Raw genomic sequence first — 17,544 nt, 5'->3', positions numbered from 1 at the left:
GACGGAGTCTCAGGAGGAGGCTCACCTGCGCTCGGATGTCCATCATGTTACGCATATCGAAGCGCCGGTCTCACAATTCGATCGCTCCCGAACCTGTTTGTTGAACACAAGGCGGAGTGAGCTCGAACACGTCCGCGACCGAGTGCTCGCACCAAATGACTAGGTGAGCCTCGCGGATATACGAAGTCGATCCGATGACTCGGCTGTGCGAGGCGAGACGAGAATCGCTGGCGACTCCGTCTTTCGCCGGGCTCTCGAGAAAGAAACAATCACGAACTTGATTTCCCAAATATTCGCAAATTTATTCGATTTAATTATGAATTTACCTGATGAGTCAAATTTATCTCATATGTTCAATCAATCATTAAATACCTTTTTATAAACTTCTACAACAACAACATTTGTACTATGAAGTAAAATTAATTATTATTATCATGTATCTTTTTTTGCTGATACTGATGACTTAAATAACACAAATTAAAATTTTAAAGTACTTTCACAAATTTTATGCAGAAATTGTAGAACACATTTTATTCAATCTTTATACATAATAATTGTAGAAATTATTATATAATATAATATAAATTCAAATTATTAATTATAATTAATAATTAATTATTAAAACAAAATAACACAATACAATTAATTAATTATTTAATAATACACTGATAAATTATTAAAATAATAACTCATAGATTTAAATTGTCAAGGTCTCTCTACCATTCTTATTTAATCTTAATAATTGTACACAAATAATTTATATTATAAATCTTTGTCTAAGTAATGAATATTTCCATCACATATACCTTCAAATCTATACAAAATTGTATCTAACAATAAGTAAACCATTGCTATAATAATTTAAGTAATATACGTAAAAAAGAGAGATTCATATAGTTCTTTATTTATTTTGCATATAAAAGCGCGATTGTTTTAGTATGATGTCCTCTTCACTCGGCACTCGGTACGATCAGTCGAACACTCGGCCATTCGTAACGAATGTTCAGGAAGTAAAGTTTTAAGAGTCGATTTTTATAGGTCGTCTCAAATTTAGTGCACCATTAAAAATACACAGATTTCTGTAGAAAGGAGCGGAATAGATTAATGTCATGAAATAAATCAATCTATTATTTTCTTTATCTCTTGCTTTATTTTTGCTAGAATTTAATTTTTAATTTAATTAATTAATTGTTTCGTTTAGTTTAACCGTTTGTATATCTCGGAAAGAATAATTTATTTATATAAGAGATTAATTTATTTTTCTAGTGTGTTATTTTTTTCCTTTTTGTAGATTGATTATAAATCATGTAAATTAAATAAAAGAGAGAGAAATAAATTTTAATATATTGTCTTTTTTGCAATATCATTATAAAAGAGTCAAAAGTACTTCAAAATTAATTTGTATAATTACGATAGAATTAAAAAACTATCCAATTAGAATGATAAGAGCACTGTCATTTAATTTGGAGCAATTTTCTTTATCTTCTTTATCGTGTTCCACATGTTTATGATTTATTTCACGCTCTATATATTTATAATTTATGTCGCGTTAATAGCCGGTATTTCACCGAAGTGGATAACTTAAGTATAATGTACTTAAGTATAATGTACGTTTTCGTTTGGGCGACCCTGTAGAAGCCGGCGCCGAACTAACGGCGAATAATTCCGCGCGCTTCGCTTGCGTGGGCTCGTATAATTTACACGAGCAGACGACGCGAATTTATTAAAGTCAAATTTCTCTAAATACCGAAGAAAATTTTCTTTCCATTAGAAAGCGCTCCGAAATTTATTTTTCCTACAATATTTATTTATTGGTCTTATCTAAAGACTACTTTTTATTTTCATTCACGCTATTTGATTTTATTTCAAAGAAAATCCATAAGTACAGAAACTTTGTATAGATATTATTAATATTAATTTTATCTATTATTATAAATTGATTAGACTTTTTTTGTTTAAGAAAGAGAGTGAATAAAATGGCAGAACTGTCACCTTTCGTTGAAGTAAAAAATTTTTAAAAAATTGACGATTGTCTCCTGATGTTTTAACAATCGATATTATCGTCAGCAATAAAATAATGCCTGTAAATCAATTTATACGCATTTCCTCGCTATTTTCTCTCTCATAAAAAAAAAAAATTAATATAATTCATTTGACATTAACGAATGCCATCGACAGGAATAAAGTTCAATATATATTCAGGAATACAATGCAGATGCCATTTGACTGTAAGCCAAGCGAGCTGTTGATTTAGTTTCTTTTTATATCGTACAGTTTAGCTACGACATTAATGCGCTATTACTGTCGGGTGTTGGGCATTGTTAGGGGCAGTTTAACCAGGAGAGAAAGAGGCATCTACGGCAAATGAGGCCGTTGTCGCCCACTGGTCCTACGGTAACTCGATTTGTTCGTTGGATGAAAATCGGGATAACTTTGCGTATACGCGTGTTTGCAGTATAACATCTTGGTTCGTTGCCAGGTATGTACTCTTTGCGCCTTAACTCGACTCGAATTAATTGTAGCTGCTGTACGCGGCTTCCCATCGTAAACATTTGCCGCCGAGCAAAGTAGAGTAAGGTATTAATTACTCGCATCTTTATGTATAACACGATTCGGATTATAATACATAAAAAGAGGAGAGCGAACACATTTTTAAACGCACGAGATGATGATTGAAATGAATAGTCTTCAGACTATTTAAATATTATTTAACTTGTAAATAGAAATTTAATTATTCTATTTCATCGGATATTTTTTTAAATAGATTTTCAAATATTCTTATTATATAATCAATCTTAAAAAAATGACGTAACATAATCTCTTCGTATAAGCATATAAATAAATAAATATATATATATATATATGTGTGTGTGTGTGTGGAATTAGATGATCAAATTTAGCAATATATACATAGGTCATAGATTACACAATATCTGAATCATTTGATATGTTATCTCCTAAATAACTAATAAATAGCGATAGTTATTTTTAATCATTTATCCGCTTAAAATGAAAAATACAAGATATAAATTCTATTTCGATATTTAGATGTTCTATTTCTGAGAGATTTCTGTTATTTACGCGAGGATATCCAATATGATTAAATAAAATTAAATTATTACATTAGATGTTGAGCATTAAATTTTAATTAGATAGTATCTTAATTTTTTTAATAACGCATTTGATGATGAAGTAATTCTACTTTCGCACTTTTGCATGCCCCTATAGAGAGATCACTATGCATGCGTTTATGCATTAAATTGCCGTACGTACGTGATGATTAGTTATGGATGCAAAGTTTTTCTTTAATGCAACAATTATCTCAACACGTAAAAAAACTCTGCTTTTTAGAAAAAATAGTTTTATTCTTATTTTTCTACTTGCTTCAAAAATTTAAGATTATTTACAGTTAATTATAAATATAGTTATTTAATATAATTATAAATATAGTTATATCATATATATATTTTTTGTGTGTATATATATATATATATATATATATATAAAGAATAAAGATAAATTTTCTATCTTTGAATTTTTTTTATCGTTGTTAAAGAATTACACAAAATAATACAAAAAAGATATTGTAACATAAAATAACTTTTATATACACAAAACTTTTATTCAATTTATAAGGACATGTAACATGTGATCGATTATTTCTCATGTTATTTAGAAAAATAGATACATAATATTTTGGATCAATAACATGTGAATATTATACTATAAAATCTGCATAAGATTTAGTAAAATTAGAAAAGAGGCAAGAAAAAAAAAATAAAATAATGCTGCAAACAAAAATGGAAGATATTATCTACAATTAAAGTCATTAAATGGCTTTACTAAAGAGTGGCCTTGAAATTAAAAGAAAGAAACTAAAAGAATTAAAATACGAAAATCTTATGATTTAAGAATGTGATTATGGATCTTGATAATAAGTCAATAAGTCCACAAGGCTCTCTGGATTAACCAATCTATTTGTTTTGTGTGTCTCGATTCTCCCTGTCTCTCTCTTTGTTACTACTCCTATATCACCAGAGTCACTAATTTTCTTTCATATCACATTTCTTCATTAGAGGTAATCTTATCTCATAAACGATCCATTTGCGCAACTCATACGGCATATTTTATCTGTATATTTTATTTGAAGCAATTTGTTTAAACATTATTTTGATATGCCCTTCAATCACATGAATGATAAAGAGATCATAGTTACTTAATTTATAGAATCTATAGATTTATAGAATTTATAATTACTTAATTTATAGATCTTGTCATCAGTGTTTGGTGATAGGGATATTTAGCAAGCAGAACGATCTTTCTTGTCGAAAAAACTGTAATGATAATTTTTTGATAAAGAGATGTGTGAAGAATAATAGATTTCTTATTAGTTAGAAATTAGATAGAAAAAAAAACTAAAATTTCATATCGAAGTACACATATTATTTATATGTAAAATTAAAAAAAAAAATTTTTTTATAGTAGGATTAGTCGTTCATGTCAGATAAAAAAATTTAGTAACTCAAAATTTCAGTTAGAATATTAACGAAACTCATGACTTTAAATGTCATTAAAGAATTCATACCATTTAATAATAAATTAATCGCAATACCATTTTATAATAAATAAAAAAACTTCAGAAGTTTTAATTTACATCTAATATAATCTTAGAATTATAATAATCTTAGAATTATAATAATCTCTTTGTTAAATTGTTTATATAAATTTTTGAAAAAGTAGATAAATCTCTGCACTGAATTCTTCTATTCGTTTCGTGTAATTCTTCCCAAAACACCAGCCAAGAAAAATATTATTCAATTTGTGTTTACAACTTCGGTATCATATGATAACAAATCTAGGGAAAATATTATTTTACTTTGGCATGATATAATTCAAAGATATTTGAAGCACTGATAGAACAATGATAATAATGAAAAGTCATTGTAGTTAATAATAATAAAAAGAAAAAAAATTATTTAAAAAATTCAGTATATTTATCTAATTTATATTATATAAAAAATTAATAGAATTATATTTAATGTTTATAAGAATTATTAAATTAAATTCTGTCAAATTATAGGTGCTATTAATTAATGTTTTTACGGAATGTCACTTTGCGTTGAGATAGTAAAAATTATTGAATGACACTAGTCATAAAAACAAAATTGATTATAAAAAGAAATTATAGAAAAAGTGTTAGCAAATTATATATTATCTTAAGAATTTTGCTAATTTTTCTCCTTCTTTATTGATACTTATTATTTTGATATATTTTGATAAGGAACTTGACATGAATTTGACAAGAAAAGGATTTAAACAAATTATTTGTTTAAATAGCTTTGCTATAATTAAATTTATCCAAATTTTGTATAATAATTTTATTTTAGTTCAATTCTTCATAATTTACAATTTAATATCTTTATTTATTCTCTGTATATATATATTTAATAATTAATGTTCATATAAGTTGAAAACTAAAAGCTCGTATCGTATTCTGGGAATACTTGTTCCTTATTGTTGGAAAAAAATAATTAAAGATAATTCTTAACTCGTATCGCCAAAGTGCGTAACCGGAATCGCGGCGATTCTTAGTTATCGTCAACTGGATCGCAAGGATGCGAGAAGAGAGGACAGCTTATGATGCCGATCGCGTGTCATGCGGATAATTAATTTTTCATTATCGGGATTATCGGGCCAAGTTGTGCGCTACGCGTGCACGCATCGCTTCCCGTAGATGCGTTCAAATCGCGTCGTGGTGTGCGTTTTCCGCGGTGATACACGTGCACCGCGGCGCCGAGCCTCTCACGTGCGTCGCGCGCCGACCCTCTTATATCCGTGGCCCCGCACACGTGCTGAGTGCACGTGCACCGGTGCGCGATCACGTGCAAAGTAAAAGCTGGCGCTCAATTATCCGTTACTTACTCTGCTTAAACTGCCGATGGTGATCGCGAAGCGGGATTGCGCGCTCCCGGTTTGCCTTCAGTGGCATCCTCGAGATTCGCGCGCGCGCAACGAGGAGACTCAGGAGAGAGGCCTTGGGTCTAATCAGTTATTACAAACTCCGGACAAACGATAATTATACGACGTGCAATTGATTGCCGGTGCGCGTGGCTAGCATCTCGCAGCGGGAAATCGACTCGATATCGACGCAATTATATATCGGTCTCCTATGTGATTTCAATAGATATGCGGACGACGTGCGCATGCTCTGACTTTATATTCTTATGCGACAAATCTTTCCGTGATCATTTATTAAAAAAAGAAAAAAATTACACTTATGTGCTGTGTGTTGCTCCATTAATATTCGTGCTTATGCTCCTCATTACTCATAATTGAAAAAGATTGTACTATTGTAATATAGCTATTTTATTTTTTTTGTAATATTTAAAAAGTAGTTAATATATTTTTTATAATCCGCAAAAAATTCTATTCATACAACATATACATAATTATTGAATTAATAAGTAAATAAAATAATAGCAAAATTATAATTTTTTTGATATATTCTGACTTTAAGCGACATTACTAAGCGAACAATATTTTGTTTCACTTTATTATAAATTTTTAAAAAATCATTATTATTTATAAGCGGGATATTTACATGATGATACATATTATTGAAAAATATAAAATCGATACATGTGAAATTTTTAATAATTTTTTTAAAAATAATTGAAAATAGAAGAGAATAACAAATGTCTAGATGCTAACAGATGTATTTTGTCAAAGTTTTTTCTTGTAATGAAAATCTTTTTTTTACAAAATCAAGGTAATGCGGTTTTTATCTCTCGTCAGCTACAAAATACGGTATAGTTCACCTACACGTTGAATCTTGATCGCAATATTTGTTTATCGATGCTAAAGAATAGATTAATCATTAACGTTGCATATAACGCGAAAATACTGCCTGACCTCTAGATTAAATCAATGGTAATCGACTTCTGACTGACCTCCGGGTTATTGATGCGATACGAAAGCACACGTGTATAATTTTAAGCGTTACTATTTTTATTTATAAAATTTGACATATGACAATCGGAAACATTTTACGTAGCGACAACTTGACCTTGTTATTTCAAGCGTAATTATCAAAAATTATGCTTATTATCTTAAAATAGAGATAAATCCTAAACTCGATTATTTTGAAAAGAGTTTGTTGTCGCATATACAATGACGTATCATAGTTAAAATACATGTAATCTGGTTAGCTGAAATAAATATGCATTTACATTATATTACTGCATACTTTATTAATTATTATGTTAAATATCAATTCTTCCTCTATCGTGATATAACGAGACTTTAAAAAATCAACTTTTAAAAATCAAATGTGATTATTTATTTAGAAAAAAATAAACTCGTGCGCGCGCGCTGTTCCATTAACATTCGTGCTTATGTTCGTCATTACTTATAATAATAAAAAAAAAAAAAAAATAGTATAATACAGCTAATTTTTTTAAGGGGGCATATCTGTTCAAATTTTCGAAAAATGAATATATTTTCTAGATTTCTTACAGCGCACCGTTTTGAAAAGCTTTTTTTGCAATATTAATACAATAATATTAAGTACTTAAACAAAAATTATTAGCTTAAAAAAAAATTTTTTTTTTAAATTATGCTAATATTTGCAGATTTATATTTTCATGCACAGTGTACAAGAAAATGTTTGTTAATCATATCTGAAATAAAAAAATATACTTTTTTTTTATTAAATATATTAAATATATTAATAGCTATCTGCTATCCAAGCATTTTCCAAAATTTTTCCAAAATTTTAAAAAATAAGAAAATGGCAGCATATTGAAAAAGTTTCATTAAAAAAAAAAATCCATCTTTTTTTGTTTATAACAAAAAAATAAGAAATTAGATATAAAAAAGGCATTAGTAAAGGCAAAATTTTATTAAGAACTCAAATGCAAAATTTGAAGTTAATCTATTGAACGCAACCCGAGTTTTCATGCACGCCGTGCATGAAAATATAAATTTGCAAATATTCGTATAAACTTAAACCAAAAATTTTTTTAACCATGAAATTTTTATTTAAGTACTTAATAATATTATATTAATATCGTAAAAAAATAAAAAGTTTTTATTAAGTCGTTGCACTGTAAAAGTCCAGAAAATATATTTCTCTAATATTTTTATTTTAGTTCAAAGGGATATGCCCCCTTAAATTATTCAAAAAATAATAACTATATAATATTTTTTATAATTGAATATCGAGAATACTCACTCAAATCGCTCTATATTTAAAATTTTCTCCTTCCTATTTGTTTCATACACGTTATAAATACAAAGAAATTTACTGCATCTGTTGTTATTCGTCTCTCTTTTGGTTCACGATAATGTAAAAATAAAATAATGCCATTAATCGACCAGCCGCAGAAGTATACGCGATCATAATCTGTTTAACTTTCCCCCCTCTAACGCGTTGTCTATATAAAAATCGCGCAATTATATTTAATCGGCACATGACCGACGCACAGAAGTATTTCAGCGTTCGCAAGAACATTTCGAGTAACTTCACCAGACTTGAGGCGCGAATCACGATTCCTGTGTCTTCTTGACACCCCCGGCGACGACATCGATTCCTTCGACGAGATACTTCGTGGCCGTCGTGACGTAGTCGTGGCAAGAGAAGCGGCGAGAACTTTGTGGTAGGGACCTGAAACTATTAGTTGTTTTGATCTCTTTCGACAGACACATATCGCGAGTTTCTCCTGCCATAGTAACACAGCCGACATCAATCCGGACGCTCTATATGTGCTCCTCATCGTCTCTTTCGGCTCTCGTCTCCATCCGCTGCTCGCATTTTACATTCGTGTCCCTTAAGATCTATCGGCCGCGACACCCTTCTGCCTTTCCCCGATACACGCATATCCGTTTACGCGCGGCGTCGTTACCTACGATTATTACAATATTCTATCGGTCCTCGGAAATCGATTGTATTTGAAAAAAAAAAATCTTGTTCGTTCCTTCTCAGAGCTATCCAAAGTCGCTTTTTCGTGACGCGATCCACGAGACAACAGCTGATATCTCGTTCGAGGCATATAATTATACTTCGCGAGAAACGTCATTACTTTGCGAAAATTTGCAGAAGTAAAACCGCTCTTCACGCTAAAAGTTAATCGCAAAATTAGATGAGGAGTGTCTCTTCCTCGAAGAAAATAATTCACAAGGTAAGTCCTTGGTTCTTTTCAGATCTGTCATTACTTGTCAAAGCGCTATGCAAAAGAACCATTTTTCATGATATTTTCAGAAAAATCTATTGTTTTTTTTTCTAATAATGCACGTTTTTGAATCATAAGACCGATACTAATAAATAAATCAAATAACTAAATTGCTGCGCCAGCAAACGGATGCTAACGGATGGACTCAATAGATTTTTTACCATCTATGTTTGACAAAAATTAAAATATTCTCGTCAAAAAGGGCAAAGTTTATCCACCCCTAGATACGAAAGATCGAGGTTCAAGATAGTATCTGAAATGCTTATCTGCAAGTTTCGTGTTCGACTTTTGAGGGCACTGATTAATTAATGAAACATAATATTCGGACGCAGTTTAGACGATCGCGGGTATATTTTAATAATGCGTGGGCGCACTTATAATAGTATATCACACAGTGATAACCCGTCTTATTCCTTTTAAAAGAGTGTGAACCCCGTTTGGTTATCGTTAATAGCGCAGTTTATATAATCTATGCTAGTATCACTAATTCTCCTCAATTCTTTTATCGCTAGTTATTTATATATTTTTACGATACTTGGCCGTGTAAGTTTCATCTTATATATTTATACTTCAATTAAGGAATCATTTTTTGGATATCAAAACTAATTATAAAAAGCTAAAATATTATGCTCGCGTAACATTGTTCATTAAAGATTAAACTTTTTTAAAGATAGAAGAGAAAATTTTAAAAATATCAAATAACTAATTAAATGTTAAATGAGTTAATCTTTGATTGTGTATAATATTCATATGAAAATCTATCTTCTTAGTTGCGTTTTATCTACGTATCATATATAGTAATAAACTTTATCAAACAAAAATACGAAATAAATAATATGTAATTTTTTGACATTCTTTTATATACATATTTTTGTGATAAATATATATATATATAATTGATTTTTGCTAAGTAAAAATTTCTGCAGAGGTTATCACTTACATTGCTCGACAAGAAATTAAACATGGAGTTCAGACATAATATCATGACATAATCCACAGGTTTGATAAATAAATAAATTTATTACTTGCCAACATCCTGTCATTTTACAATCTTCATTATATATATATATATATATATATATATATATATATATATATATACATTATGATTGCAACATCGTTAATTAAAACAGTCCCAGTGTTTCATTACTGTTGGCGTAATACGGTGACAAGTACATATATATAAGTCGACGTAGCGTGATCCGTCAAGAAAGCGCGAAAGCTCTATACGGCACACTATACGGCACGTCTCCACGGCGAAATTTCTAAGCGAACACGTAGCTAAATGCCCGTTCTCATGCCCGTATCTGTGTAACGTGTAGAGTGACGAATTGCCGTCAGATGTTAGCGATTAAATGCTGACAATTCGTCGGCGTGGCGTACACGCAGAGGCGGCGTTTCGCCTAAATCACGAGGATGATGAGATCATTATTCAAATTAAGGGAGAGAAGAATCGGGGAGCGAGACATTGAGTTCGCCGTCGCTCTACTTCATTCGTTTGGATTTTATCGAGGAGTTTGCTTTACACTGGATTGACGCAGGGGTGTTGCCTTTGCGGATGTACATTTGCGATGCCTCGCGGAATAGCGTAATGACGAACGTGTTGCGCAGTAATTCTTTTTTAGCGTTCTAATGCCGGCAAGTCATAAAGCGATGAAGCTTTCCTTTCCCCTTCGTCGACGGTTCGCATGTAAACATGAGGTTGTTGCTCGGATAATATCCTTGAAGGATATCGTGAAATAGAAACAAACATTGCTCTGTATGACGGCCGTCGCCTATTTTATATCGTCGTTGCGGGATCACCCTCTTAAAAAATATTTCCATAATTAAGGAACAATCGGGCAAGACGCGTAATTAATAACGTCAAACGCGCTTTCTATGTCAATATACCGTCGTGAAATTGTGCAATCGCTACATTGTTGACTATAAATATTTCCGAAGAACTAAGAAGATGAGGAAGGTATATAGAATTTATGAGATCGGCGTGATGACAGATTTTCGTAGATAAAAATTTTGACAGGAATATTACGGACAAAAGATCCGTGATAGCATTCGGGCTACGCAAATGTAGGAAACCAGGATCGTAAAAACCGCGCCAACTAGTTAATAGAATGATTATGCTATCTGCAAGTATTTAACGTGATGGAACAATGCTGTTATTGACTTCATTTCACGATCACTACCCCTTTGTCTCTCTAGCGGTTTCCCAATTCTTTTTCCGATGTCTCTTCAAATGCGAGTTATTATATCTATTGATGATACGTGCATAGCGTTGACAAACAAAACAAAAATGTTTGAAAATTTTTCAGAAATCTATAAAGTGATTTTATAAATGAAACAATTTATGTTTAATAATTATATAATAAACTATTTATGGTGAAATAATTTTTTAAAAATAAGTTTTACATTTATAACGTTATTAATATATTATGCAAGAAATATTTTATAAAACTTTGGGAAATTTAAGATTATTAGCATATATTTCTATAATACAATACACATAGTAAGTGACATGTATTTTTCTTGCATTTTTTATTTATTCTTAATGTTTTAGATTCTAATGCAAATTCTAGAAGAATACAAAAAAATAATTGTAAAATATGAATTTTTTATTAAATCCGTCTTTGATGACATGAGCAAATTGCATTATTTGCACTTAAGAATAAATTTTTAATAACATTATAAAAAGCATCAAAATGTACATCTTCTTGAAGCGCTTGAAAAAATTCCTAGCACTTACCCGACTTGCAATTTACATCGAACACAATCGCATTGTTTTCTAGCGTACAGTTTGCAATAATAATTCTCGATTGCACAATATAAAAATGATAGGATGTAATAAAAGAGACCGTATTATAAAGCAAACAGGATGTAAACAAAAATAGCAGAGAAAGGATGTCTCTCTTTTTCCGTGTAAAACTTTCGCGTTTCTTGATCGCTAGACAACGAATTACTTTGTTTTCCATATATTTCCTTGAAATCGACTCTCGCTGCGCAGTACTTTGAGATAACAGACATTTATCATTGTTAACAGTTCTATTTCTATTTTAACACTTCGCAGTTATTCGAAATCAACGAGCGTCGTCCAGTTTATTTTAATCGGGACGCGATGCGTCGACGTGCAATTTAATTGTCGGAATTAATAATTCATTGCAAAATGCAATAGATATTTATTATACTCGATGAATTATGTGACGCAAAATCTCGCGCTGGGCGAATATTTGAGATGGTTTTTACATGCTCTTCAACATCTCTTTTATAATGAACAGCGATTACAAATTATATAGATAACAGCAGCTACGCATTAACTGGAAATATGTGCACATTGCAGATTATTTATTAGGGTCAACTAGAGAGTGATAGGATTTTAGCCATTGATATCAAATCCGTTGCTACATGCAATTTATATATTGCGAAATTCCATAAAACACTTGTAATAAATCATGGTAAAATATTTTATACGATTTTTCAGTATTGCAACGTGTGTATTTACGCAGCTGAGGACTTTTGACCTAACCATGAGAAGCATTTCGTCGGAATCGTTTTTATTTCTCTTTACTTTGAAGTTATTTGTCTTAATGGGAAACGCATACCCAGTCATCGATAACGAAGAGATTGTTAAAAATAATAGTATAAAAAGCGCAAATGTTCCGATAGAAGATGCAGTATCGGTTACACCTTATACATGTGTATATATACCGTCGCATCTGGATTCATGTAAATTTAATGGGTAAGAGAAATATTAGAGAAATCTTCAAAAAAATATCACAATGTTTTTTTTTTTAGAGAAATATCATTATTACATCTTCTAAAATTATATTTTAGAAACTAAATATATGATAAAATTTTCTATATCATAAATTACAAATATAGCTTTATTTTTATAGCTAATAAGCAAAAATTTCAGAATTATTAATATTTAACATTAATAATTTCAAATAATGCTCCCATTCCGTTTGTCTTAAGAAAAATTTTATTTTAGATTTGTGACAGAATTTATAATTAAGAAAAATTCTCTTTTACCCGTCATTTTTTTTTTTTTTTTATATCCAATGTAAAATTTTGATTTCAGTTATGAAAAAACCAAAGGAAATCTTCGGAATCTGGCACAAACATTATCAGAGAAAAAAAGGCGCGAATTATCGAAAAATAATACAAAATTCTACGCACATTCACCGATGCATCTTTCAGGAATAGACAAGCGCGTAAATACTATAATATATGAAATACAAAGATGCGTACCGTCAAGGTAAGACTAAGAATGTACCAAATAAACAATAGCAGTCTTTGTAAATAACCATATTTTTCACGCATCTTTTTGCGATAACACGAGAAAGAAGTAGTAATAATACAATAAGTCGCATCATAGCATTAAGACATATTATCATAAGAGAATATAAAAAATAAATTATATTACATTAAGTAGATTTTTGCTTATCTATTTCTCAGATTGCCGTTTATTTTGCCTCGGTGCACAGATGAAGATCTTGCCAACAAGGAGAGCGAGATTCATCAGCTCTATCCCTTCGTGATAAACGGTTTTTCAAAGCCAATTTATGAATTTCCAATGTATAATTTTTCTACACAAAATCGAAAAATATCAAAATCTGCATGATTTATGACGTATATTTGAGTGAATCGATCGACTTGCAGCCATTAGTCATTAAGCATATCTAATCCTCATAATATTAAACAAAAAGAACACACTTGTTGTCTTTCATAAAATTCTCATCTTTAAACAGAGGTGTCTAATGTGAATGAATCAGAAAGAAACGCACATAAGCACGCGTTCTCATACATAAGAATGAAAAAATGTATATGTTTTATAGAGATAAACGATTGTAAAAATTAATTGAAAAAATGATTGGAGATGTTCAATCTAATATAAGACTGGGTAATGAGTTGAAAGTAACAATGAAAACTGCTTTCGCAATAAGTAACAATCAATTATTTTTAGCAATAGATTGTAAGAAATAATATAAAGATAATATTAATAATGTGATTGTAATTTTTTAATTGTCATGTACATGTTTAATTTCAATATTAATTATGTTAATAAAATTAAAAAAAATATCAATATTATATGAAATTTTCTAACAGTACCGAGAAATTATAATTATTCCTACAGGGTAAAATAAAATTTGGTCCGTCAATATATAAAAGAAAAAGTTAGGAAAATATAAACAATATGAAAATATATTTCAACACATTATTGTTTTTTTATACGTTAAATTATAATAAAATATAAAAACATAAATATATATATATATATATATATATATATATATATATATATATATATACTATATCATATAATGCATGTTTGAACGTAAAACCATCGTTGTGTTCTAAGAATAATATTTTTTTTTTCCAATCTCATTAAAAAACGTTATCGAAAATGATGGCTACAAAAGCATGAGTGTGCACTACATATTTCAAAGTAATATCAGAACATGACGAAGCATCAAAAAGCCTCTGTGTGACGAGAAAGATTGGGAAAGGAAAATCGACCAAAGTATGATCTGTGGTGAGCGTCACGAGGATCCGGTGGGAACATACATCGAATAGTCCTGAAAAATATAAGGCCATCACGTTCACAAGTCGATGAAGGCGAGAATGACCAATGATGCGCAATGAGCGAAACGTGGGGCACCTTATGGGGCACCTTCGATTTTTACGAGCACGAGTGTCGTCATTATAAATGACGTACGCGTGCTAAGAAAACCGCTGTTACAGATAGCATCGATCGCAGTAAAAATTTTGAACAAAATATCACTAGATGTAAGATTATTATCATTATTCCTTTTCAGAATTAATTTTGCTTTGTAACTTACAATAAGATAGATTAATTGGATTAATAATCATATATATATATATATATATATATATATATATATATATATATATATAGTAACTATAACTATTAAGAGGCTGATATTGTAAGAATACGAATAAAATTTTGTAATAATAAAGAAGATTGAATTTTAAATATATATTCTCTCACACACTTAAATGCCTTTATTGTGAAAAGCGATACATTGTATCGCTTATCAGTTAAATTAAAGAAGAAGATACTTCGCAATCAGTATTTTGTTTTAAAATGCTTACATATAATATATATACATATTAAGATAATTTTGCGCACTGTTTTATCGTTTACATATAATTCTAATAAAATTCAGATTTCTTTAAATATACGCCAGACGTTTTTATTGGTAATAAATAGCTGTACGAAAGAGCTTGATAGCTGGTTGAATCATTCGAACTTATGAACTTCTGACTTCAGAAGAATTTCTGTATGTTCAGCGCTGTATATTGCTACGTTTATGATTAAATTATTTCCTTGAAGTCTAACTTTTCATCTTTGAAAAAAATACATTAATGTAAACAGACCTAGCAAAATTGCAAAAGCGATTTCAATTAAAAATGAACCTTGACCTTTTGCTATCTAATGTACATTTATCATCCGTTTGGTTGTAACTAACTTCGCGAAGTAATGGAAATATAAAGTAATAAAATATAATATGCTAAATAATAAAAAAATTACTATAATATGATAATTACTTACAAAAATATTATTAATATAATTATGAAATTATTAATATATAATTATTAAATTATTGATATAATTTTTACATATATTATAAAAAATATTTTAATTATGCGTGGTAATAAGGAGCGCAAACTATGTGAGTTCATCGAGTGGAATAACAAAGATATTGTCCGACATATTCGCATTTGTATAATCGATTACAATTTTTGGTTTTTCTTCCTTCTTCCTTTTGATTATATCTGATAATTTTGATTTATTGGAAATGCGATCTTCTGTCTCACGATTCTTCGCTGATATTTTTTCAGACACTTTTGTTTGAACTAATGTTACGCTATTCTCAGATTTAATAAGATCATTTTTCAACGCGGGCGCTGTCGTATTGATTTCTCGATCGACGTTAAATTTGATCAATTGTTCTTGTTCAATTTTCGTCGTTTCTTTTAGCTTCGTATGAAAATCGAGTAGATATCGAAAGCAAGCTTTTACTTTAGCAATCATTTCCACATTTTTCTCCATCGAATCGTACAGAAAATTGATGATATTATATTTATTTGCTTGATCGCAAGGGTTTTCCGGCTCTAAATTTGTAAAAGGCTTTAGATATCCTTTTTCCGATTGTGTGAAATTTTCGTTCTCCGTCCTCTCAGATTGGGTCTTGTCTTGTTCCTTCAAAGCTTTATCAGACAGATTAAAACTCTCTGATAACAAGAGATCTATAAAGGTCCTTCGAAGAACATCTTTCACGCTAAGATTATTTAATAATGTGCTGAAAAATTGCCATTTTTCCGAAATTATTTTCAAACTACTGATTTTGCACAATGTATCGGTAATTACGGAAACTGGTTTAATCTCGAACTCGCGAACCTTATCAAGAAGCTCATCCTTTACTCGAGGTAACCCATGTTTAGCGACGGACGGATACGATTTCCGCAGGAAGATAAAATCTTGCCGGGAATCCGTAGATTTGTCTGACGTCGCGATCGTCGGTTCTCGTGTCTCGTGCGATTCGCTAAGAATTAACTCGTCTTCTTCTGTCGCAGGCTTAACGATCTTTGATGTAAGACTCGCATGATAGCCCGCGCACAGGGGCAGCCCGATGTCGGGCAAACATCCTCGCGCCACCAGATTGGCGGTAATCGGCGACTCCAGGACCCTCGTAACGTGTATCAGTCTAGTCTTTGTATGTTCAGGAATCGACCCGGTCAAGTGTCTGTCCTGCCCGGCGGATCGTCGTTGCCGTACATTGTCCAACTCGGGTGTTTTCGAGCGCAATTTCGACGTTCTGCCAGGGTCCACCAATTCGTCGTCGATTACCAAGTCCGAGGATTCTAGCGGCAACGTGCCGACAACGTCGGAGGACGATGTCTCGACATCGCTAACAATCCCCTCCTGCTCGTTCCCTTTCGAGGTTTCGCCTATTTCAACGTTAATTGGTTTCGTTTGACCGGACTCATCCTCGTCAACAAGCTCCTTCGCACTCGAATGTTCGTATTCTGTTTGAAGTTTTCTTAGTGAGGAACACAACGATACGTCCTTTTCGGCCATTATGCAGACCGGTTGATGCCATCTCACCCGTGTTTCTTCCTGGGCAGCTTTGTTTTTCGTCTGGAAACGAGTGAAATCTACGCCGAATACACTCAGGGCCATTGCCAGAAGTAATATCACCAGTAAACAGTTCGTCATGATCAATTTGTCGCGGTTGTACGAGCTTGATCGAAATACTGCCTCTCCAATCTCACGATCACGAAACGCACAATGCAC

At 31.0% G+C, this 17,544-nt stretch overlaps 2 protein-coding genes across 8 annotated transcripts in view; one reads left to right on the top strand and one right to left on the bottom strand.

The window, feature by feature from the left end:
* LOC126849474 (uncharacterized) overlaps positions 1-17,544 on the bottom strand; it is a 162,073-nt gene that overhangs the window by 7,420 nt on the left and 137,109 nt on the right. The window contains exon 1 of one of the 2 annotated variants that reach the window (XM_050591337.1): positions 26-184. The exons of the other annotated variant lie outside the window; for it this stretch is intronic. Within the exon in view, the coding sequence (XP_050447294.1) occupies positions 26-55 (30 nt within the window). The 5' untranslated portion in view covers positions 56-184. Of the gene's footprint in view, positions 1-25; positions 185-17,544 lie in introns of those variants that run through there. 2 annotated transcript variants of the gene reach the window in all.
* LOC126849478 (uncharacterized) lies at positions 2,320-14,227 on the top strand. Of its 6 annotated transcripts, none has more exons than XM_050591348.1 (5): positions 2,320-2,479; positions 8,984-9,179; positions 12,703-12,960; positions 13,303-13,479; positions 13,680-14,227. In XM_050591348.1, the coding sequence occupies exons 3-5, from the start codon at positions 12,749-12,751 to the stop codon at positions 13,843-13,845; spliced, it is 555 nt and encodes a 184-aa protein (XP_050447305.1). In that variant the 5' UTR covers positions 2,320-2,479; positions 8,984-9,179; positions 12,703-12,748; the 3' UTR covers positions 13,846-14,227. The 6 variants fall into 6 exon arrangements, with proteins under 6 accessions (XP_050447305.1, XP_050447309.1, XP_050447308.1 ...); XM_050591350.1 differs by lacking the exon at positions 2,320-2,479 and adding an exon at positions 8,267-8,657 and having other exon boundaries at positions 9,098-9,179; XM_050591347.1 differs by lacking the exon at positions 2,320-2,479 and adding an exon at positions 8,268-8,657.

Source organism: Cataglyphis hispanica, chromosome 5, assembly GCF_021464435.1.
Source record: "Cataglyphis hispanica isolate Lineage 1 chromosome 5, ULB_Chis1_1.0, whole genome shotgun sequence".
Taxonomy (NCBI): Eukaryota; Metazoa; Arthropoda; class Insecta; order Hymenoptera; family Formicidae; genus Cataglyphis; species Cataglyphis hispanica.
The sequence above is the reverse complement of the archived record's forward strand: the minus strand, read 5'-3'. Positions and strand labels throughout refer to the sequence as shown.